This window comes from Aythya ferina (assembly GCF_964211825.1).
Source record: "Aythya ferina genome assembly, chromosome: 2".
NCBI lineage: Eukaryota > Metazoa > Chordata > Aves > Anseriformes > Anatidae > Aythya > Aythya ferina.
In genome coordinates, this window is record NC_140297.1 from 136899039 (window position 1) to 136921254 (window position 22216).

Below are 22216 nucleotides of genomic sequence, written 5' to 3' on the forward strand. Positions count from 1 at the left end.
GCTTAGGTGGACCTGAGAGGCTCATAGGGGAAGGGAGGAAGGAGAGGAGGGCTTAGGGGAGGCTTCCTGAGCCCATGGGGTGTGGGGTCCAGTAGTGAGTGTGTGTGGTGAGGGATGCTCCTTCACTTGGACCCTAACCTCAGCGCCACAGCACCACAGAGGGCACAGAGTGGAGCCAGCACCAAGGCGGAGGCAATGAAGGCAGCAGTGGTGATGGGGTGCTACCAGCCCACACTCCCACCGATTTCAGACACCGGTCGAGCTGTGCTTTCTCCCCCGACATTCCCACTTCGGGACCTCCTTGCTCATCCTCAGGCAGTCAGCCCCAAGCCCTGGGGAACCACCAATACCCCCCTCAGCCGCCTGAGGTGACAGCGGCGCCATCTTCCCCCCCGCTGCGGAGGGCAGGGCCTCTTCCCGCGCCCCGCCCCGCGCTGCCCGCGGCCGGCGGCCATCTTGCGGCGGCTTGCGGGGCCCGGCTGCGGGGCAGCGCCGCCGCCATGAGCGCTGAGGCGGCCGACCGGGAGGCGGCCACGTCCAGCCGGCCATGCACCCCGCCACAGACCTCCTGGTTCGAGTTCCTGCTGGAGGAGCAGCTGCTGGAGCAGCACCTCAGGAAGCCCTCGCCCGGTGCGTGGCTGGAGGTGGGAGGGGTGGGGGGGAGAGGCACAGAGACGGGGGCTGTTTCACCGTCCCCTCCTCGCCGTGTTTTCGTTTTGCGTTTATAAGTTACGGCAATGTTCCAGGGAAGGTTTTTTTTGTTGTTGTTGTTTTCGTTTTTAATGGAAAGTGCTGCTGGGTAAAATGAGTGCGGTGTGCAGCCGGGTTTCCCCAGTTACGGCTTGCGAGCATAAAGAGCTGCTGCCCCCCTGAGGGCTCCCTGCTGGACTGGATGGAGTTGCTTTGCTTTGGGCTGGAACGAATAAAAAGCTGTAACCCAAAGTGTATTGTAAATAACTTTTAAAACCAATATTTTATAGTAGCTGATCTTTTGAAGATCGGAGAGAAAAATCATTTTTTTCAGACCCTAGATTCTCCAAGCAGCTGGAGGAGATGGGAAGCACACCAGTGACAGTATTGTAGGTTTAAGTAAAATAGATTTAAGCACAGTCAGGCCATATCTTCTGTGCTCAGACCTTATTCTGCTATTTTCCAATAAAAAATATTGATGAACAGTTGTTTTTTTTTTTTGTCTTCGGTTCTTCAGAACAGCCCGAAGGTCCTGGGGAGACTGCCTTATTGTAAGGGAGAGATCTTGCAGCTTTCACATCTTTTAAAATCATACTTTTCTTTTTTTTTTTTTTTTTTCTAAATGTACACAGAAATAACAGAAGATGCTCATAAATACATTTAAGGTACAGAGAAGAAGTGTAAGCAGGCATGTATTCTTACAACAGCTAACTCTGATTTAAATGGACAGCAGTTATTTTCTGTAGATATGAGTATTAAAACTTTATTATTACAAAATAAGGAAAATAAATGAAAGTGTAAGAATGCAGTTTTTGTAGTCAAATAAACTTGAAGTTTAAATAAAGAGAAGTTAATCTGATTTGATTCAGCATAAACAAAATACCCCTTGGGATTAGAACCCATCAGGTGACAATGTTGTCCGTATAAATGATTAAGAGATAAGGTATTTGTGATCATGGCTGCAATAAGAAATGAATTTCTGGGCTTACGTGGAATTTGAAGAGAATTTGTTGTGTTTTCTGCAGATCCACCACCTGTACAGCTGATCGTCCAGTTCTTGGAACAAGCTTCCAAGCCATCGGTGAACGAACAGAACCAAGTCCAGCCACCACCTGATAACAAAAGAAACCGCATTTTAAAACTTCTTGCTCTTAAAGTTGCTGCCCATTTGAAGTGGGATTTGGATGTACTAGAGAAAAGGTATGGTCTGTTCTCTTCATATGGAAATTACTAAACTTAGAATCATAGAATCATTTACCTTCAGTGCTACCAAGTCCAACCATCAACCTGATCTACTTGTGGCTTAATTTCTTTATTTTGACAAATGGATATTTCCTGTGCTTGCTATTAGGGCAGTATCTTTCTGAGATTAAGAGGCGTCTTGGGTCTGCCAGCTGAAATCAAATTCTGTTACATCCACAAGTTAGACGTAAACAGACCAATGCTGTTAATAATTTAAAGATAAAATGCTTAGGTGCAAACATTCTGTTCTAAGACATCCAAATGCCTACTGTGTAAAGATGAGTTTTAGGTTATACTTTCTAGAATGACAAAAACACCTTAAGTTTCCCCATTCTGAAATGCATTAAGTTGGAGCTCTTGCTCCAGCTTTATAGTTGCAAAACGCTCCATATATTTGTGAGCTAGATCACTGAACTGTCTGTGGTTGAAATGGGCAATAGACAAACTGCTCCTCCTCCTGCCAATAATTTCATTTACTGAATGGTCTTGCAAGGCCTGGAACTATTTGCTTTGGCATTGCTGAGCATTAGGGAATTACACTTAGTGGGGCAAGACTTGTTCTCCACTTCTTCAATGCATGTTAGAGTTGCAGACACCTTGAAAGAAGAAAGTTCTTTGTTAGATAAAATTTAAGTTGACTCAGTTTATTGATTTTTTTGGGGTGTGTTTTTTAAATCATATTTTATTGTCTTATTTCTGTGGAGTTAATCTGAAAATTGCATGTTCCTTATCATGTGTTAGAGAAATTCACTAATTTCAGAAGTATTTTGAAAACTCTTCCTTCAAAGTAGTGATGAGGCTTGTCTCTCCAACTTTTCTTTGTGCTTCTTAATATATAAAGATCATAATATTTTTTTTAAATAATGTGCTATCATGATTGATAAAATGACTTGGGATGAGATGTCCGTGATTTTTACCTATGAACTTCTTTACCTTTTTTTTCCCATATCTGTTATGTTATATTTATCTGCCGTAGTGGAGTGTTGTGAGGCTGGATTACTGCATCCTTAAGTACTTTTGCAAGGTGCTACGCAACTGCAGAGAATAAGCTTAAACCCTTATTGCGGTTAGTTATGAAAATATTGTACTAAAAGAAATATCTGGCATACAGTAGGGGTTTTTATACATACTTTAGCTTTGAAATCAGATGTATATGAGTGCATACAAGAGGGCATCTTTAAGGCTGCTTCCCTTCTTGCCGGAGGAACTTCTACTGGCATTTATTGGTGGCATACTTTCTGTCAGTTAGTACCTCTTACTTTTGAAATATAGGTATAATCCTGATTAAAAAATCAGCCTTCCTGTTTGACAATGTTGGGCTGATTCTGGGATTCAGCACAGAATTTTTTTTTATTCTGAGAAATAATCTGAAGCCATTTCAATTCCTAATTCAGCATCTCTCTATATGCTAGGAAGAGTTCTCGCTCTGTGAGCTCGCGAAGCCTCAGATTGTTCTCAGTGAAGAACTATGCTTTTTGATTTCTAACTGACAATACCCATAGTTTTAGTCAGGGTAGTTTAAAAAAGAACAGCAGCTTTTGAGCACAGCTTTTTCTAAAACTTCTGCTGTTATAGTTAATAGAATAATGTTCTGCTCTTGCCAATGCAAACAAGATTCCTGGACCTGCCATTAGTAAAAACCAGTGTGTGTGTTAGTTTAAAAATCATGGCGTGGTGACAGACGTTGAGTCCAATGGAACACAAGACATACAATTTATTAAACAAGGTTTCTGGCTTTAGTTGCTACAAATATGGTTTCATCTGGTTATTTTCAATGCTGGTTGCAAAAAATGCAACTTTGAAAAAGTTCAAGGTACTTTGGCAGAGTAGCAGATCACTGCTAATTTCAACCAATGTCCAAATTAGCAATATTGTTTCAGTTGTGTTAAATTACACCTCAAAAGCGTGGAGTGATGCAATCCAGCCTGCATGCCTTCCCATTTTATCAGGGAAGGTTCTGTCCCACCTAATGTATGGTGTTATGTACCACAGCTTACAGTGGAACTACAATGCTCTGTTCCAGTTCTTGCTATTAACTTCATCGTTTGGTGGCAGATGATGGCTCAAAAAGACATAATTGCACAGATAAACGTCTCCTTTACATGAGTGAAGTTCCACTTGAAATGCAAATATGGAAATGAAAATTGCTTACCTTCTGGGTGTATGATCTGGGGCTTATTTGAGGAGAATTTCTCACTCTTTGGGACCTATTGCTATAAATGAATGAATTATTTTTGGGATGTGTCTGAACAGACTAATGCAGTGTGCACAGAAGCAGATCAGCTCTGTCAAGATAACCTTCCACGAGCTTTACTGTCATTCCTAATAGTGGTTGTTGCTTTACATTCTGATCTAGAACATCATCAGATACAGAGCATTTCGTTATGCTAAGCAGACATACTAACCATACTAACCATGCCTTGTTAACTAGTACAAAGTAGTAGTGTATATTATTTAAACATTCCAGAAGTAGAATTACTGTATGAAGTACCTGATTCTCTTCTTTCTGACAGTTTATCTGTTCCTGTGTTGAACATGCTCCTGAATGAGCTGCTGTGTATCAGCAAGGTTCCCCCAGGGACTAAGCACGTGGATGTAGACCTGTCCAGCATACCCCCAACCACTGCAATGGCCATACTGCTCTACAACAGATGGTAAACTACTTCTATAGTGATTTTAAGATTATTGTCTTGGAAGTAAACATTGTTTTCTTCTTTCTACGTACCTGTATGTAGAATGAGAAAGAATCTTAAAGTACTAATAGAGTTGTGGCCTGTAAATGGCTTGTAGTGAGGAGCTTAAGCCTGAAAAGTGATTTTAAAGCTGGGTTTGTTCCCTGACAAAATGGTCAAGGTAGTGGTTTGAAGTGTCATCTCATAAAGATAAAAATAAAAATCTTATTACCATTTAGCTTTTTGTCAGCTTAAGAACATTTCTTAAATAGTAGAGGGTGTATAGTAATGGTTTAAAGTATCTGAAATGATAAACTGATATTTTTAAGAGGTGTGTCATCTTATTACACTTCTGAAGCTAATGCCATTCTTTGCTTAATTTTCTCCCCCCCCGTAGGGCAATAAGGACCATTGTTAAAAGCAGTTTTCCTGTAAAGCAAGTGAAACCTGGTCCACCTCAACTGAACGTGTAAGTTAGCAGTATGATTCATTTGAACTTCATGTGTATTTTATAATCAGAAATAGAATCTGTAATTGAAATAAATCATCTACGGTTGCTTAAAATGGTTAGCTGTAAGATTGAAAACTTGCATTAATTTCAAGTATATTCTTATTTTCCTGTCATGCATGCTCAATATACCTGTATGTCTGTGGTTCTACTTTTTTATTATGTTGTTATCTGTGACTTTGTAGAGGCATGAAAAATAGCAGAAGAAAGGGAGATGGCAGTTTCTCCGGGCAGAAAGCTTATTCTCTAGTTTAAACAATATATTTTTTTGCGTCTTGTTTGAACTTACATGGGCTTGCTTAGTACAGTTTTTTTACAACAATTCACAACATTATAGATAAGTGGTAATTTGCAAGTGTTTTATGTTAATTTTGTACTCTAGTATTAGATGAATAATATTCTGGCTTGTATGAGAGAGTCTGATAAGTTTGTTGATTAGAAACCCTGCTCATATTTCTGCTAGAGATCTTGAACTGTCCTATCTGTATCTGGGTCTGATCCTGAATCAGAAGATTCTATATGGGGAAATAGTTTTAAAATACTTCTACTTTTTACATAATCATGCAAACCCTGCTCCTGCCCCTCATGTATGCTTGTGAAGGTTTTAGCAGTGAAGCTTCAACAGCTTGAGGCTGTTGAAGCTGATTGCTTCATGATGATTTTGCTAATATTAACGATCTGATATAAAAAGACAACAACAAACAAATACACAAGGAAATGAAGACCGAAACTTTCATTTTATTAAATCATATTCTTAAACTCTTCGTTATATCTTTAAATTACATAATTCTGTATTTCAGAGAGATAACCAAGAATGTTTGGTGGTCCAGCGCAATGATGTTAAAAACAGTTAAGCAAAACGTTTTTGGAATTAGTTGTGCTTTAGAGCATGAAGTAAAATAATGGGATGGCTTGCTTTATAATTAAGGTGTTGACCACATCTCTCTTTTTTCAGGATGAACCAGATGCAACAAGAAAAGGAACTAACTGAAAATATTTTGAAAGTGGTAAGACTTCATCCACCTCTAGTTTTCGCTTGAATCTACATATAACATGTATATGTAAATATACATATGTACATATGTAAATATGAATGGCCAGGAGATCAACAATTGCATCACAATTTTGTTGGATTTGGTACATTTATGTTACATTAGCCACTTCTAGCATTTTCAACAGTTTTGCTGTGTTTTGGACAGTGTTGTAGTGGATTTAGTATGGCATTTGTTTTGCGAGATTGAAGTATTCTTTCATCAGTCCATCCCTGGAGCCATATGAATGAAGCAAGCCTCTACAAAATGAGTGTGTGGTTAGTAAGACCATGCTGTGCTTGAGGTGTACAATCATATGGCAACAAAATATAATGCTTAACTTTTCTTAAGAGGATTTAGTAGGTGCATTTTCTGTATGTTGCTTTCAACAGAATGCAATGTGCTCAACAGAATGTGCTTAAAGTATTTTCCTTTGAGACAAGCAAGAAAAGAGGAAAAATAAAACCTTTATTTCAGAAGTAGCCTAGCTCCTTTCCCTACTCTTGTACTTAGAATAAGTTAAAGGCTTTGCATTTATACTTAATTTCTTTCTTTTTTTTTTTTTTTTTTTTTCAACTAAGTGAACAAAAATGATGTTTAACTCTTTCACCAATTTGTCCTAAATTCTGGAAAAATCTTGCTATTCAAAGAGAAGCTGCTTTTAGTTCACCTATGAAATAATAGCTGAGAATTTACAATTCAACTGTTGGATAACTTAATGCTCCAGAAGTGGATAAACAGCCATAGGTGAAACTGGGAGAAAAATATTTTGTTTCCCTCTTGGAAGTAAGGGTCTGATCTTGTTTCTCTAAGTACCTGAAATTTCATTATTGTACAAGAAATACAGGAGCAGACAAGCGTATTAAGGAAATTTTCTTTGCTATCACTTTACTATGCTGTTAAATTTCTAGTATTTAAACACAAAGCTAAGCTTGAAAGCCATTAATTTATTTTTTATAATGTATGTGAACTATTACAGTTGAAGGAGCAGGCTGCTGATTCCATCCTGGTGCTAGAAGGAGCACTTAAATTGAATAAAGATCTCTATGTCCACACGATCAGAACCCTGGATTTATTAGCCATGGAGCCTGGTATGGTGAATGGAGAAACAGAGAGTTCCACAGCTGGACTGAAAATCAGTGCGGAGGAGATACAGTGCCAGGTACTTTATGTTCTAGACTGAAGCTTTCAATTTGTTTCTTTAGGCAAAATGTTGCGTGATGTTTTGAAATAAACCGCAGTATTTTTCTACTGATATTTTTGTGTTCTTTCTTCACTGCAGTAAAATGTTATTGAGGTCATTTTTATGTTATTAAAACTTCTTTCAACATTATAAATTTGTTGCTCACAAACAGCTTTTTCCTAGTCTGGAGTAAACCACTGTATGACAAGGACTGCTTATTGCACTCTTCTTACTATTCTGTGGAAATCATTCTGTAATTTTCTTAATGCCTGTGCAGAATTACTTACACTGAGATCACAGTTACAAAGGAAACAAAATATGGCGGAAAAGATACGCAGCGTGTGTCAATATAATAAATAAAACTGGGAATAGTTTAAATATCTGTAAAAACTGAGCTGAAATACTTAATGTTGACTTGAAATGTTATATAAATTTCCAAGATAACATGTTCTGTATCAATGCTGTCTACAGGTTTGCTATGACTTGGGTGCAATCTACTTTCAACAAGGAGCTACGAATGCAGCACTTCATGAAAACGCAAAAGAGAAGTTTTTCAAAACAAGGGAGTTGATTGCAAGGGTAATGAGTGTTTTATTACCGTGTATGTTCAGCTCTTGTAAAGAAAAAAGAAGTAAATCACACTACTTCCTTCTTCAGCAGTGTAAAGGTTATGTTACACACATTTTTTTAAAAGAAACTTCATGGCATTTTGGCAGCAACTTCCATTGCTTTGTTTTACTTTGGGTCTTGTTCAAAACGATATTGATCAGGTGTGATGTGTTACTGTTTTATTCTGTTGTGCATCGAATATTTGGTTATACAACTAGTACTGATGCAAGAGTAACATCTCCGGTGCTAATATTAACTTGACTAAGCAGTTAAATCCATGCCCACTGTGCTATTCTGGTAGTGCTGTTGTGTTTCTGAGGAAGGTAATCATACAGCATTTCCTATTCGTGTTTATGTAAATTTCTACTGGAAATGAGATCTGTGTTCTGACTGTTTACAAAAGATGACATTTTTATGTATATTATATTAATATTTCTGAAACTGCAAAACCCAAATTTTCATTTAAAAAGACAAAACGTGGTGTAAGCTGCAAAAAAGACAAAAACATAAGTGTGTACACGCACGTTCTTCTACTGTTTCATTGTTATTGGGAGAAACTGTGAGTCTCCATTTGTGCTTCAGAATTAAGTTTATGTTTCATAATACTTGATCACTCAGATTGAATCGACTATTCCTTTTCAGATTGGGTCATCATCGCTTCACTGCACCATAGATGAAGAACGGTTGGCTGGGTACTGTCAAGCTTGTGGAGTTCTTACCTCGTCTGATGATGATGCATCTCAACAGGCAACTCCTTACAGTCAAATCGATAACTGTTTGAAAACTGGCAACTATCAGGTATTGCGCTTAATTAAAGCCTGCTTCTAGTGGAGTTCTTTGTTTTTGTTGTTATGTGTTGATGATTCCATCTAATCTGTTATCTGTAACTATTGAATTATCCATTGGTGATTCATTCCAATGTGTTTGTGTTGCAGGACTTGGTGAAGATATTCCTTGAAGATAATCTAGCCCTCAGTTTACCTGTTCAGTTCAGGCAATCGGTGCAAAGAGAGCTGTTCCAAAACGCTCTACAAGGGTGAGATGTTAAATAATGGTCTGCTCAAGGTGGTTGAGAAGATGAGTTATGATTTTCAAGTATATGAAGTCTTTAAAAAAAATTTACATATTTTTAAATTTATAACTAGGTTAATGCCTCTGTAGAGGACTTCTAAAACTTGAAGTCAAAGCCAATCAGGCTGCCGTACTAAGCAGTAATATTGTAGGGGATGTGTACTTCATTTGGGAACTTTGGCAGCGTAGTTACCTGTGATTAGGAGCTTTGTGCACTGCTGAACCAGCCCAGTTTGCGTATCCTGAGATAAGTGAATATGCCTGAAGTCGACTTGGCTGTCAGCTGTGTGTGGGGAATGCTTACCAAGAGGAGATGTGCCTGTGTGTTGGTCACTGCTCTAGTTGGAGTCCCAGTGGTGCTCAGGCTGAAGCAAAAATGAAGCTTGTGTGTGCAACAGAGCTGTAAGCAAGGAGGGAATTTTCTTGCAAAAAAAGTGAGGTCTTGGGTGAACTTAGGTAGATCCTGAGTAAATTTTTTTTAGAGGGCAGTCATGGACAGAGGCACATGCTCCAGACTTGTCTCGGGGTCTGACACGTGGAGCTTTGCCTTGATACCAACTGCATTTGTCAGAGAAGTTCTGTGATCTTGGGTTTTGTGTTCATGCAGGAACGACGCTCTGGAAGAAGTTTGTTTCAAAATCTGCGTGTGCAACACCGTCCGTGATATATTGCAGGGTGAAATAATTGATGTTCAGTTTTGTCTGCTGTTCCTGAAACCCAACAAAGAGAAAATAGACTTCCTCCTGGAGGTAAGAAAATTACTGCCTGAAACTAGAAGGTGAGACAGTATTTAAGGAGGTATCTCTTTCCCCATGTAACTGTGTAACTGTTGCAAGTAATGCTTATGTTTCTGAGACAGAAAAATACTTTGTGCAATAACTTCTCAAACTTTATTCAACTTCTTTTTAGATAGCACATATACGCTGTATGTAATCAGTCTTGCATCTATGTTGCTAGTTCATCTGTTGGGGAGGAACTCCTGTTGAGTTAGTGCTTCAGCTGGGATTTGAAATCACTGGGTTTCCTAACCCCATTAAAATATATAGTGATATTACTGAACATCTCTTTTTGAGGAACAAAGAAACATTCTCCAAGACAGAGAGAGAGATACTAGAAAAAAATATTTGTGAAAGAGGACCGCTCTTGCCAGCTTTGTTGTTAAAAACTAGCAAGTCGTGAAACTCTCCTGATGTTCTGTATACATGTATGTGAGACTTTTGCTCTCAGTGGAGCTTTTTGGAAGTTGTTGCTCAGACTGGACTTACTCCTTCTGTTGCTGTGTCATTAGTTTCATATCTTCTGCTTAATTTGAGTCTTGCCTTTTGCATGTCAGTCACAGCTGCTCTCTTCAAGTATGTGGCTAAAATTGTCCAATAATACTCTGAAATACAGAGCCAGCAAAAGCTGTTCCATCAACTGCTCATATTGAGCATATTTCTCAGAAAAAACAACAACAACATGTAAGCTGGCAATTAAAGATAACTAAACAGTTGAATTTAAACTGTTGTATTTCTTTAAAGTTAATCCTAGTGGATCTTATGGTTTTGTGCTCAGAAATTTCAGTTCATTTTTAAACTTGTGCAAAAGGCCTTTATATACGTAACGATCTTTTTGACTGATTCATGCTGTGGCGTTCAGTCAGCACGCCTAAATATCAGGAATTGGATTGAAAAAAAAAGTAGATTGTGTCAAGGAAGATCAGTTGTCTGAAAAAGCTTCTTGTGTACAGAGAAAGCAATTTTGATCTGTCTGATAGCTGCGGTGTTTATCGGATAACTGTCTTGCCTCCCTTGAGATGAAGGGTTACTAATAGGTAATTGTGAATCAGCACACTGTATCTAGCTAAATATTTTAAGATTTCTAAGCCCTGGCTTAGTTGTTATTGCTTACTTTTCCCCAGGCTTGTTCAAGATCAATAAACTTGGAAAATGCTTCTGAATCTTTGAAGAGAAAAATGGCATCATTTCTCAAGTATGTACTGGCTTTGATACCCTGAATTTGCATGTTGTAAGCAATGTAATGCAGCATAATAAATGCTTTTGAGAACCTATAACTGGAAAAATGATAAACTTCCTTCTTCTGATTGTTATTTTTTTTTCTTTACTTAGAAACTTGTGTTTGGATTTGGAAGATCTTCAGCTTGTCTTCATGATTTCATCTCACGATCTGTTCATAAAACTTCTGAAAGATGATGAGCGGAAACTGCTCATTGATGAAATGCGGAAGAGGTCTCCTAGGATCAACCTGTGCACAAAACCTGTGACTTCTTTTTATGATATCCCAGGTAATATTCAGTGTTTCCATTAATTTATATCTGTGCAGTTACACAGTAACCTCAGGCATGGAAATAGGTGTAGATCTCTTTTCAGATCTGTTTTCTAGTTTAGAGTGAATGGGTTTTAGAGCAAATGCTTGCAACTTTTAGCCAATGAATGTCCTGCTTGTTCAAGAACATTGTTCTTTTGCTTGTATCTCAAGTGAGTATATGCTAAAATAAGTGTGTGCTACTAGACTGAGCCAAAGAGAGGTGTGGCAGTTGGTTTGAACTGAATCTGACTAACAGCTTTTTGCAGGAAGGGTGTATTGCTGCCTTTGGTCTTACACCAGCACTAATGTTTGTGTGACTGGTGAGCAGTAAAATGTCATCTCCTAAGGAATTATAAGGCTCTACGTTATCAAGGAGTGCCCTGGAGACCTCATTTGTTTTTTTGTTGTTGTTGCTCTTAGCTTCAGCAAGTGTCAATATTGGCCAGCTTGAACATCAGCTCATATTGTCAGTAGACCCTTGGAGGATTCGCCAGATCTTAATTGAATTGCATGGTATGACTTCAGAACGCCAATTCTGGACAGTCTCAAACAAGGTAATTTGTTTCAATATGACAGACTAATTTGAGGACTGGTTAGGTATCATATCACAATGAACAGTAAATATTTTGCTGTGGAACGTAAATGGATTTTTTTCAATTTTCTCTATGCACAATCCTTGAGTAATAATAATGAGATGTATCTAAACTCATATTTTGAATGAGGTGGAACCTTCACGCTAAACTGACTGTATCACAACTTTGCCTTGTGAAAAAGTAAATTTCTGTCATTTTTGCTTTCAGTGCTCTGACCAGTTAGCAATATTATTTTAGTTTAAATTCTGTCATGGAATGTAGCTGTTTAGCTGGGAGCAAGAGAGGGAGTACTTTTTTTCTTAGGTAAGAATTTCTTGTCTTTTTGTGTTTTTCTTTTTTTTTCCAAATTACTGCATGTTCACATATGAACAAACAAACCTATGTGCATATGAACAAAGTGGGGTAGGCAACAATTTTTAATGTAATTCTGTCTGTCTGAGCTATACATTACTGCTGATTAGATGTAAACATTTCTGCAAACGGCACTTAGAAATCGATCATTTTTTGACATCTGAGTTTTATTTTCAGTGCTTAAGCAAAGATGTGAATTCTAAAACCCTGTGCAAATGTCTTGCATGTTTCTCTCTCAGTGGGAAGTACCAAATGTTTACGGCAATGTTATTTTAGGAATCAAAGATAACCTGACTAGGGACTTGGTCTACATCCTTATGGCGAAGGGATTACACTGCAGCGCAATCAAGGTGAGCAAGCTGTCTGAAGTTACTGGTGAGTTAGTTTGAACAAAAAATATGGAAAGCCCTTTTTGAGAAAAAGAACTGAAGAAACGGGAGGTGAAAGAGATCTAGTAACAAGCTCTGGGTGTAATATCATAATTAAATATTCCTGTCTCACAAAGTTCCAGAGCAAGAGTAGTGGCATTGCGCTGAGTTGGGTTGGGGGATAATTTAGTTCATACAAAGTCTTGTTTAGGATATACTAAATCACGTTGCACCTAAACCCAACATTGATTTGACACATTGATGTTCTTTTGGCTGTTCTACTTAAAGAATTTGCTGGAATGCTCTTTTACTTGCCTTGTAATTGACTATAGTATAGTCTGTTAAAACTACAAGGCAGAACTGAACTGTCTAAGTAATATGCCTGTAGTTAACTTTTTTGGTATGTTTAAGCAAAAACTTCTTGTTCTGTTTGAAAGATTTGGACCTGTGAGAGCTATTAAGCTAAACAGCAAGTCCAAAAGGACCCAAAAATGTAAATGATTATTGGTAGTTTCTTAAGGAATGCTGACAATAATGGATGCAAAGGCTTCTTCAGCCAGGATTTTAGCTCTTAGACTTCTTTTTTCCTCATGAATCCACTCAGAACTATTAATGTGTATCCTCTTCGTTGCAGGATTTTGTCCATGCAAAGCAACTTTTTGCTGCTTGCTTGGAGCTTGTGACAGAGTTTTCTCCAAAACTCCGTCAAGTCATGCTGAACGAAATGCTGCTTTTGGACATCTACACTCACGAAGCTGGACCTGGTGCCAATGGAGAGCGTCCTCCTTCTGATCTGATAAGCAGAGTCCGAGGATATTTGGAAATGAGAGTACCTGGTGAGTACGTTGCTGTCTTTCCTGAGACACAAAGCACAAAGAGAAGGAGAAAGCAGTAGCTTTGTACTTAGATAAAACATTTCAGTATATATTTATATAACTTATAATATGTAGTGTATTTTCCAATGTAGTATGTTGGAAAAACAGTGAAGTTTGACGTGTTATTTCATGAGTCTTTAGAAATTCATTTAGCTTTAGAAGATGGAAATGGGAGCATCATGATGCCTACGTGTTGCTGAACATTGACAGTTTCTGTTTAGTGCCACTTAAAGAGTTCAAAGGGGATAAATGTGTCTGCACTTTATCTGAAAAGTTTAATTAGTTATTGAAGTAGCCCATGTGGTTTCACACTGAGCGAGTTGGGTAGTGCTGTTGCTGTTGGAGGGCTGGGCTTTTAGGGCTGGGCATCATTTTTTCTGTGACAGGTCATACAAAACAAAAATGGTTAATCAAAGGAAATTGATTTTGCTTGATTTTATATAATGCTGTTTTCCTCAAAAATAAAAAAGACCCTGTTTCCTTCCAGATATTCCTCTTCGACAAGTTATAGCTGAAGAATGTGTTGCCTTCTTGTTAAACTGGCGTGAAAATGAGTATTTGACCATGCAAGTTCCGTTACCTCTGGTTCAAACCAATCCTTACGTAAAGGTAACAGCTGTTCTGTCTCAAATCCTTGTAGGACTGTAACTGATGTAACTGACTTTTTCTTCTTGAGGTCTCTCGTACTTCTAGAAGCACATACATTTCTGCCACAAGTTTGTCACGTTTTTATTGCTACAATGAGTAAAGTCTGGTAAAGCAGACAGAGCAAGGCTAAACAACAAATGTGCTTGACAGCTGGCAGAAGATTTGTGGGCTGTGCTGCAGAACAGATGAACCGAGCTGCATCGTAGCCCTTGTCATCTGCCAGCTGAGGTTGGGTCCCTGAGCATCAGGCACGTGTGGTAACAACCCCCGAGCTGGCTGCTGAAACCCTATAGCAGCACCTCGGGGAAGGACTCGCCTCTCAGCTGGGATTTAGCCTAGGTTTATGTGGCAGAGCTGAGAAGTGTAAAGATATCAGGCTTTGTCTCTGTCATCTTTCTGTTCTAAAGACACCAAATGCACTGTAAGGGTTCCATTTTTGAACCCAATACCAGTGTTTAATTTCTGGGGACACTCAAGCACTGCTCTTGTTGAAACCTGGCTTTCAAACTGGTTTTATAGTAGTGTTTTTACATCAGTCAGGCAATAAAGCTGAAGCTGAATGCTGATTGTATTACAGGACACATTTTTGGCCTGCTCTGGTTGCCTGTTGTGCTTCCTGTAAATTCCCTTTTGACCCTTAGATTTCTCTGTGTAGCAGAGGGTGCCAGCACAACTTCATTTTTGCTTTAGTTCAGATTAATTGTTATATGACAGTTATGGGTATTTGAGGGATCAAGTGTTTGTAAAACTATATTATATACAACCTAAAAAAAATCTATATATTTGAGTAAGCTCCTGAAAACAAGTTTTACATTCTACTTGTCATAATGAAATACACCATAAGGGAAGTAGGAAAGGGATAATGTTTTGTTTAATTCTCATCTTCCAGATTACAGGTCAGGGTCCTCTGCTGCAAAGCTTAGTTCTGTTGCTATGTAGTTTGGGAGCTTAAAATTGTTTGCTTAGCCATCTTAAATACCGATAATTCCTTTGCTCCAGTCAATATTCAGAGAAGTTCTGTCTGCTTACTGTATTTCTTCTTTTGTGGTGCACAGCTGGGACAGTTGCTGGCTGCTACATGCAAAGAACTTCCAGGTCCCAAAGAAAGCAGACGGACAGCTAAAGACCTCTGGGAAGTGGTTGTACAAATCTGCAGTGTATCCAACCAGCACAAACGGGGGAACGATGGCAGAGTGAGTTTGATAAAACACAGGGAGTCTACGCTAGGCATTATGTACAGGTATCTTTTCTTAAGTTACTTTTAAGATTTTTTGTTTGATTTGTATACTTAACCCCAAGTCCCAGTCAAGAGCTGACTGTATTCCACATCGTAGTGGTGGCAGCAGCTGAAGAACTCTGATTTTTCCTTTTAGTTACCTGATCTCTGCTTGCCTTAGTGTTAACTGATGATGGATTTAGGACTCTGATTTGTCCAAACAGTATGTTCAGCCTCTCCTTAAGTCCAAGACTGACTATAAACTGCCTGTTATGATAAAATCTGAAATGTGTGGTTATACAGAACGGTTTTATGTACTAAAAACTTGAACAAATGTTCCTCTGTCAAAAGTATGGGTTTCTCCTTTGCCTTTCTTGAGTAAATCGGGTCCACGTGCATCTAAAGGCCAGCTGCTTTTGCTTACGTTGATGTGGGATGGGTAGAAGAGGGTTCCTGCTTGTTTTATGTCTTAATTGTACACCCTGGCAAGAAAAAGGAAGCCCTACAGGTGTACTTTAGGATCCTGAACCTCTTCTGACCCCTGTAATTCAGACAGTGAAGGGCAGTGCCCCTGTTTTTATTGTGGGGAAAGAATCAGCAAAACCTTTCCAAACAGGCTGTGCTTGTCTGGCTTGCTTATGGTGACAATTTCTGATGTGGCATGACAAAATAAATAAATAAATAAATAAATATGCATTACAAACGATCACTGTGTACCCTATTCTGTAAGCTTGTAGGTCGTTGTTGCAGTCCTAACTTGGAGATTTTCAGTACAGTTCAATGTCTGACTCAATACAAAATGATTTTCATGCCTTTTGTAGCTTGATAAACAAGACGCAATCTGTTATTTTAACCTTTTCTTAATTATAAAAATCAAACTTTTCAGTGACTGTATTGAAAGTGAATGACCTGACTGAACGTTTCCACTTATACACTCTGCATTTGTAAGCTTAGAGCTGACGGGTTGTTTTGGCAGATGAAGAATTTGCTCTGCTGACAATTATTTCCAGTGAATTAAGTTTGTATATGCTGTCAGTGGCGGTCGATTACTTACGCAGATCTTTGTGTCCCTGATTTAGGAGTGAATTGCTGTCCTTCATCAAAAAGCTTCGGGTAAGTTAGAGCTGACTTGGGAATGTGTGTACAGTCAGAACTTCCTTCTGGTGTAACACCTCTCTGGAATTTAACAGGAAATGTCCAGAAAATGTAATAGCAATATAGATGTTTTCATATGGTTGAAGAACTAAATTTATTTCACCTGACACAGCAGTGTTGAATAGCTTAATGTTGAACAAATTGATCCTGAATTCTGACAGTAGAATTCAGTTAACACGAAGAATTTATTCCAGTTATCGTGCAGATTTATGTACTTGGAATTCTTGGGAAATCATTTCTTTTGGAGGGAGGAGGAAGCTGCTACTTGCCTCAAAATTAAGCAGCAGAAGAAAAAGGAAGGGAAATTGCTCAGTGTGTGTGTGTGTAAATGCACAGAAAGATGTAGTATACCTAGCATAAGTTTAAGGTTAGTCTGTGGGAGGGGAGAGGTGTACAAAGTCAAAATAAATTTTATATTCAAGGAGTTATTCAGGAAGGTCTAAAATAATTGAAAACTCCTTAAATTTTCTGTCTTCCTGTGCTGCAGGATTCTTAATGAAGTACTGTCCTATTTCAGTAGGAAATAATGATGTCAGAACTTCTGACATAGCTTTAAAGCTTAGGGAAGAAAGTGGATTTCTGTTAATTTCATGGGAACGTCCATCTCTTTTTTCCTTTTCCTTCCAGGAACCATTGGTTTTAACTACGATATTGTCCCTGTTTGTCAAGCTTCATAATGTTCGGGTTAGTACGTATAAAGATCACATTGGGATTTCTTGAAGCATTTCCCTTTGTAAATTCTTTTACTCTCTCTCTTCTCTTAGGAAGATATCGTGAATGATATTACTGCAGAGTACATTTCCATCTGGCCTTCCTCTATTCCCAAGTAAGACGAGACTAACTCAAAATACAGTTTTCAAAATATATTTAGATTAATTGGTTTGGTTCCAGTTACTGTGGACTAGTTACTGTGTGCTAGTGTCATTTCTGCCATCACTGACCCCTGTTTGCAGATGAGTTGGTCTGGGTGCGTGGAGGTTTCTGCTCTTGATTTGATGGTACTGATAGAGATGCAGATGCAAGAAACAGGATTTTTTTTTTGGGTGCTTCACTGAGCTGTATGGCTGTGAGCCATGTAATATTTTAACATAAAATACTTTTTTTTTTTTTTTTTTAGAGATGTTTGATTAATTGCCAAAATACTAAGTGGCATATGGTGTGTATGGCTTTGTCCTGGCCAGATTGAGCTGTGCTTCTCCAGTTTAGAGAAGTTCAGAGAGTTCATAGGCTCTGTGGGCCTAGAACCCCACTGGTTCAGCCTCTGTGTGTGTCATACCTGGGGGCATTTTGGTGTATATATGATTATATGTATATATATTTTGGTGTGTGTAGATTTTGGTGTATATTAGAAAGCCAAGCAGAAGATGGTTTTCAGTCTGTTACCAGAACTTAGTCATAGGATGAAGAAAAAAAAAACACACGTTTTTAAAAATGGAGATTCCATGTGACCCTTAGGAAAGGCTGCCCAAGCAATGTGTCAAGCTATATTAGCAGCCTTCCTTTCTGAGCTAGTTCCATAAATTCTAGAGCTTGCTGTCTGTGGCTGCTTGTGCAGATGCTGTGATAATTGAGGGTGGTTTCAGGTGCACGATCTTTACTGATGTTATTTTTGCTTGACATTTAATGCAAAAAGCAGTTTGGACTTAAACTAGATGTGAACTCAGATTATTGCTTTAAAAAAAAGAAACAATTACTTAGGATTTTTTTCTACTTTTTTTCCCCTTTAGCCTTCAATCAGTGGATTTTGAAGCGGTGGCTGTAACAGTAAAAGAGCTGGTCAACTATGCGTTGACTATCAACCCAAACAACCACTTCTGGTTAATTATCCAGGCAGATATTTATTTTGGTAAGTGAAAACAACATCTATTTTTTTTAAGCATGTGTGTAGGGGCATGTTTTCTTTTGAAATTTGCCTACCTTCATAACCTTCGCTGTATCTCCTTATATGAAAAGAAGCTTAAGTGCTAAAACTTTAAAATCTTTGGGGGCGGTTGTGTAGGTGAATTCACCGAGGAGGTATCTAAGTTGCCAGACTGAGCTTTCAGTGGGGACTTGATTTTAGGGTAAGGGAAACTTTACTGTAAGAGCTGTGATTAATTTCGCTTCTTTTAGTGGGTACAGTCAGTTCTTGAGCGATACAGTCATGCAAACCTGTAACGTTAGAGTCTCTTACTAAGTGAATGAAGGTTTTGTGGCTAGTGCTTACATTTAAGGTGGAGATCAGCTTTACTCTGCTCAAGTAGAGGTGTTTTGTGTTTCATATAGGGAAATATCTAGGGTTTGTAAATGAGGAAGCGTGAACTCCTGATCCAGTGTTGGTTGTGATGGGAAGCTGTTTCCTATCTCTCTGTCCTCACCTCCCACTTCCCACAGGGAAGGCATATGAGCTGAGAGAGAGAGAGATGCTGAGGAATGGGCTTTCAGAAGCCAGCCACACAAGCACAGTACTACCGTGCTAGAGGAGGATGTTGTCATTGCCATCTTCAAAAGAACGCGGGCATTTCTTAGGCCGAAATTTTCTGTAGGCTCTGTTCTAGGGGAATTGAGCATTGAAGCCAGATTGTTCTTCTCTGGCAACAAAGCAGATAGCAGAGGCAAAGCTGGTGCTCTGGGCTGTTGCAGGAGGCAAGGTGCGTGTTTCTAAACCTCTTTTTGAGCTGGAAACGTGGCTGTGCTGTGCGGTAAGATGCAGTGCAGAAATTCTAGCCTGTTGATTTAAAAGGAGAAGGATTTGTCTAGAAGACAAATTCTTGCTGAAGATGAGGTGAGGTTTGGGCTCCCCTCTTAAATATGGGGGAGCGATTTGAGGTTATGAAGTGATAGCATTTATTAGTGCTTGTATGAAGTGGGACAGCATCCCAGAAGCTTCCAAAGGGAATTTAGCTGAGATGCTAATGTCCAAATAATTCTGTAAACATCTGATCTGAGTCTTAGAACTAAGTGCTGTGTTTACTTTAAAGTCCTTGTTTTGGCTTTTTTTTTTTCCCACTACAGCAACAAATCAATACTCAGCAGCCCTCCACTATTACCTGCAGGCAGGAGCTATCTGCTCAGACTTCTTTAACAAGATGGTACCACCCGATGTGTTCACAGACCAGGTGAGTTGGGGTGTTGAAATGGGATTTAGATGTACAGAAATGACCTTTTGGGTTTGGTCAGCATCCTAATCCTCTGAAGATACAGAATTGCTAACTACAAAACCTTAGAAGTTACAGAAAAGTGTGCGTGCAATGCATTGTAACAATGACAGGCCCATGCTTTTCAGGACTGTCTAAGCCCAGGGGAAGTGGCTGTTTTCATGCCCTATCCCACTGCTTGTCCTTGTGTTTCTATTCATGTTTAAGTGAGCATTTCACACTGCTGTTTCTTCCCCCATTAATTCTGACCAGTCACAGCCCCATCTAAGCCTTGCGTCAGGCTGCTCCTGCGGGCAGCAGGATAAAAGGTGAAGCTTTTATTGAAAGTCAAAGCTGCAGCCCTGCTTCTTTGCCAGAAACGCTGTGCTTTGCTCTGTAGCACGCATCATACTTGGGAGAACTCTCCTGCATCATGAAAGCTCAGGTGGTCAGTGGAGTGTGCACAAAACCCAAGGACAGGGAAAGGGGTTAGAAGAATGTAGATGGTTATTTAACTGATCCCTTTTATTTAACAAATAGATAAATACAAATTTGTTGCTGTTTGTGTTCCTATATCCTATGCTAGCATTCTGAAACTCTTTTTTTTTAACCATTCTGTAGGTGATAAAAAGAATGATAAAGTGTTGTTCTTTACTCAACTGTCACACCCAGGTAAGAGCTGAAATGTGATATCAAGTAAAATGTGTCTAAATATTTTGACTTCAAAAGCCTGGGGGGGAGAACTTACTACGAGTAAAACTGCATCTGACTTCCCTTGCAAACGCAATCTGCATTAAAATCTTTTGTCACCACTGCTTCTAATGCACAAAATGGACCCAAATTAACAGGCAACTAAATAAGTGCTTGGAAATGTTGCAGAAGTAGAAACAGTCTGAGGGGATTCTGTCCTATTTTTATCTTAGGTTATATATTTTTAATTTTTGCAGAGGTGGCCTTGTTCTACAAGATAACCACACGTGGCAAGTGTTGTTCAGCGGGGCTGTTTGTTCTCCAGGAAGTAACAAAGTTATAATAGCTCCTGTAGCAGGGCCTAGTAAATACATCCAGAACCCTGGAAGCCAGGTGCATCCCTTCAAATTTGACTAAGCAACTTTGTTTTTTCCTCCTTTAGGTATTCCTGTCGGTATTTCAGAATGAGCTATATAGAAGTTGAGGTGCTTAGGAGATGCTTGGGGTGGGAAGGAGCCCTTGGTTAGGTCTCAGAGCTGGGTGGGGTTACCGATGTGGCAGATTTCCATTTGTGGGGCACTAAGGCTGTGAAGTCACCTCTGAGCCTTTCCTTACAGGTAGCTATTTTATGCCAGTTCCTCAGAGAAGTGGACTATAAAACTGCGTTCAAGGCACTGCAGGAACAAAACAGGTAATTATTACTGTACAGCTTCCATTATGGACACTTACCTGTAACATCCATATGTAAATGTGTCACTAATTTGTGTTTTCTTTCAGTCACGATGCCATGGATTCCTATTATGAATACATTTGGGATGTCACGATTTTGGAGTACTTGACGTGTATCCTTTCGTTAGAATGCTGCTAGCTTGTAGGGGGGGGTGTGCTCACGGCTGGAGAGAGTGCCTTCTGCACAAGTATCTCCTTAATTTACCTTCAGATCTCCACCACAAAAGAGGAGAGACCGACAAGAGGCAGATAGCGGTGAGTTACCAGAGGGTGCTGCGGGGACTTCCTGAGTGTTTCTTTCCTTCCCTGCAGCAGTCCTTGAAAATAATTGTCACTTCCAGTTTTAATTTCATCACATACATCAGCAGCCAGACTTATAAGAATTAAGCTTGTATTCAGATGGTTCAGCTTTACTGGACTGACTGCTGCTCACGATGCCTCTCTCCTCTTTTATTTAAGATCAAAGCCATTGGGCAGACAGAGCTGAATGCCAGTAACCCCGAGGAGGTCCTACAACTCGCTGCACAGAGAAGAAAGAAGAAGTTCCTTCAAGCAATGGCAAAGCTTTACTTCTAGGCTAATGCTGGAAGACCACTCCGAGATTTGTGAAAATGAAGAGAAAAATTCTTCCACAACTTTATTTTTAAAATTCATTTAAACTTTTATACAACATTTACAGTCTGGTATCTTTCATTTAGAAATAGATGAAATCTTATAATAAAACCCCGTATCTTTACAAACTGTACAGAAGGCCTGAACCAACAACTTCAGCTGTTTCCACTGGGGAGTGGTTGAAGAAGCTCTGAATTCAAGTTTGGGAACTTAGTGGAAAAGAGCTTCACAAACTGCTCAGCGCTGAGTTGTCCCTGAAGGGGGCACGGGTAGGAGCACCTTGAAAGAAGGGGGGCTGGCAGCTGCATTTCCCAGCCCTGTCCCTTCATTAACAGAAGTTAATTAAGCACCTCCCAGGCGGAGGTAGTAAACATTCCAAGGAAAACACAGTAGTTAGTTAATGCTGCCCATGAACACTGATAAAACATTGCTCTACACCTGCTACTTAAAATACTGCTCCTAGGAACTGAGTGGTTGTAGAACACCAGCACTTCACTTTTCTCCTACCCTCCAGTTCTCCTTATTTTACTTTTTAACTGTTGCACGTTTG

At 39.2% G+C, this 22216-nt stretch overlaps 1 protein-coding gene across 1 annotated transcript; it reads left to right on the forward strand.

Annotated features, from left to right (window-relative positions):
- The first annotated feature begins 417 nt into the window (after window positions 1-417).
- On the forward strand, window positions 418-21726 carry INTS8 (integrator complex subunit 8). The gene is made up of 27 exons (XM_084510771.1): window positions 418-630; window positions 1716-1890; window positions 4446-4586; window positions 5002-5073; window positions 6068-6119; window positions 7123-7305; window positions 7798-7905; window positions 8578-8733; window positions 8871-8971; window positions 9614-9755; window positions 10907-10977; window positions 11115-11290; window positions 11734-11867; window positions 12497-12607; window positions 13260-13461; window positions 13988-14109; window positions 15204-15388; window positions 16444-16477; window positions 17147-17203; window positions 17284-17345; window positions 18247-18365; window positions 19514-19617; window positions 20257-20307; window positions 20943-21016; window positions 21103-21167; window positions 21266-21309; window positions 21514-21726. The coding sequence occupies exons 1-27, from the start codon at window positions 501-503 to the stop codon at window positions 21628-21630; spliced, it is 2988 nt and encodes a 995-aa protein (XP_084366897.1). The 5' UTR covers window positions 418-500; the 3' UTR covers window positions 21631-21726.
- The last annotated feature ends 490 nt before the right edge of the window (window positions 21727-22216 follow it).

Coding starts and splice junctions, on each gene's coding strand:
- INTS8 (XM_084510771.1), top strand. CDS start 501: ATGAGCGCTGAGGCGGCCGACCGGGAGGCGGCCACGTCCAGCCGGCCA. Junction 8,972..9,613: donor TTCCAAAACGCTCTACAAGG/GTGAGATGTTAA, acceptor GTGTTCATGCAG/GAACGACGCTCTGGAAGAAG. Junction 21,017..21,102: donor GCACTGCAGGAACAAAACAG/GTAATTATTACT, acceptor GTTTTCTTTCAG/TCACGATGCCATGGATTCCT.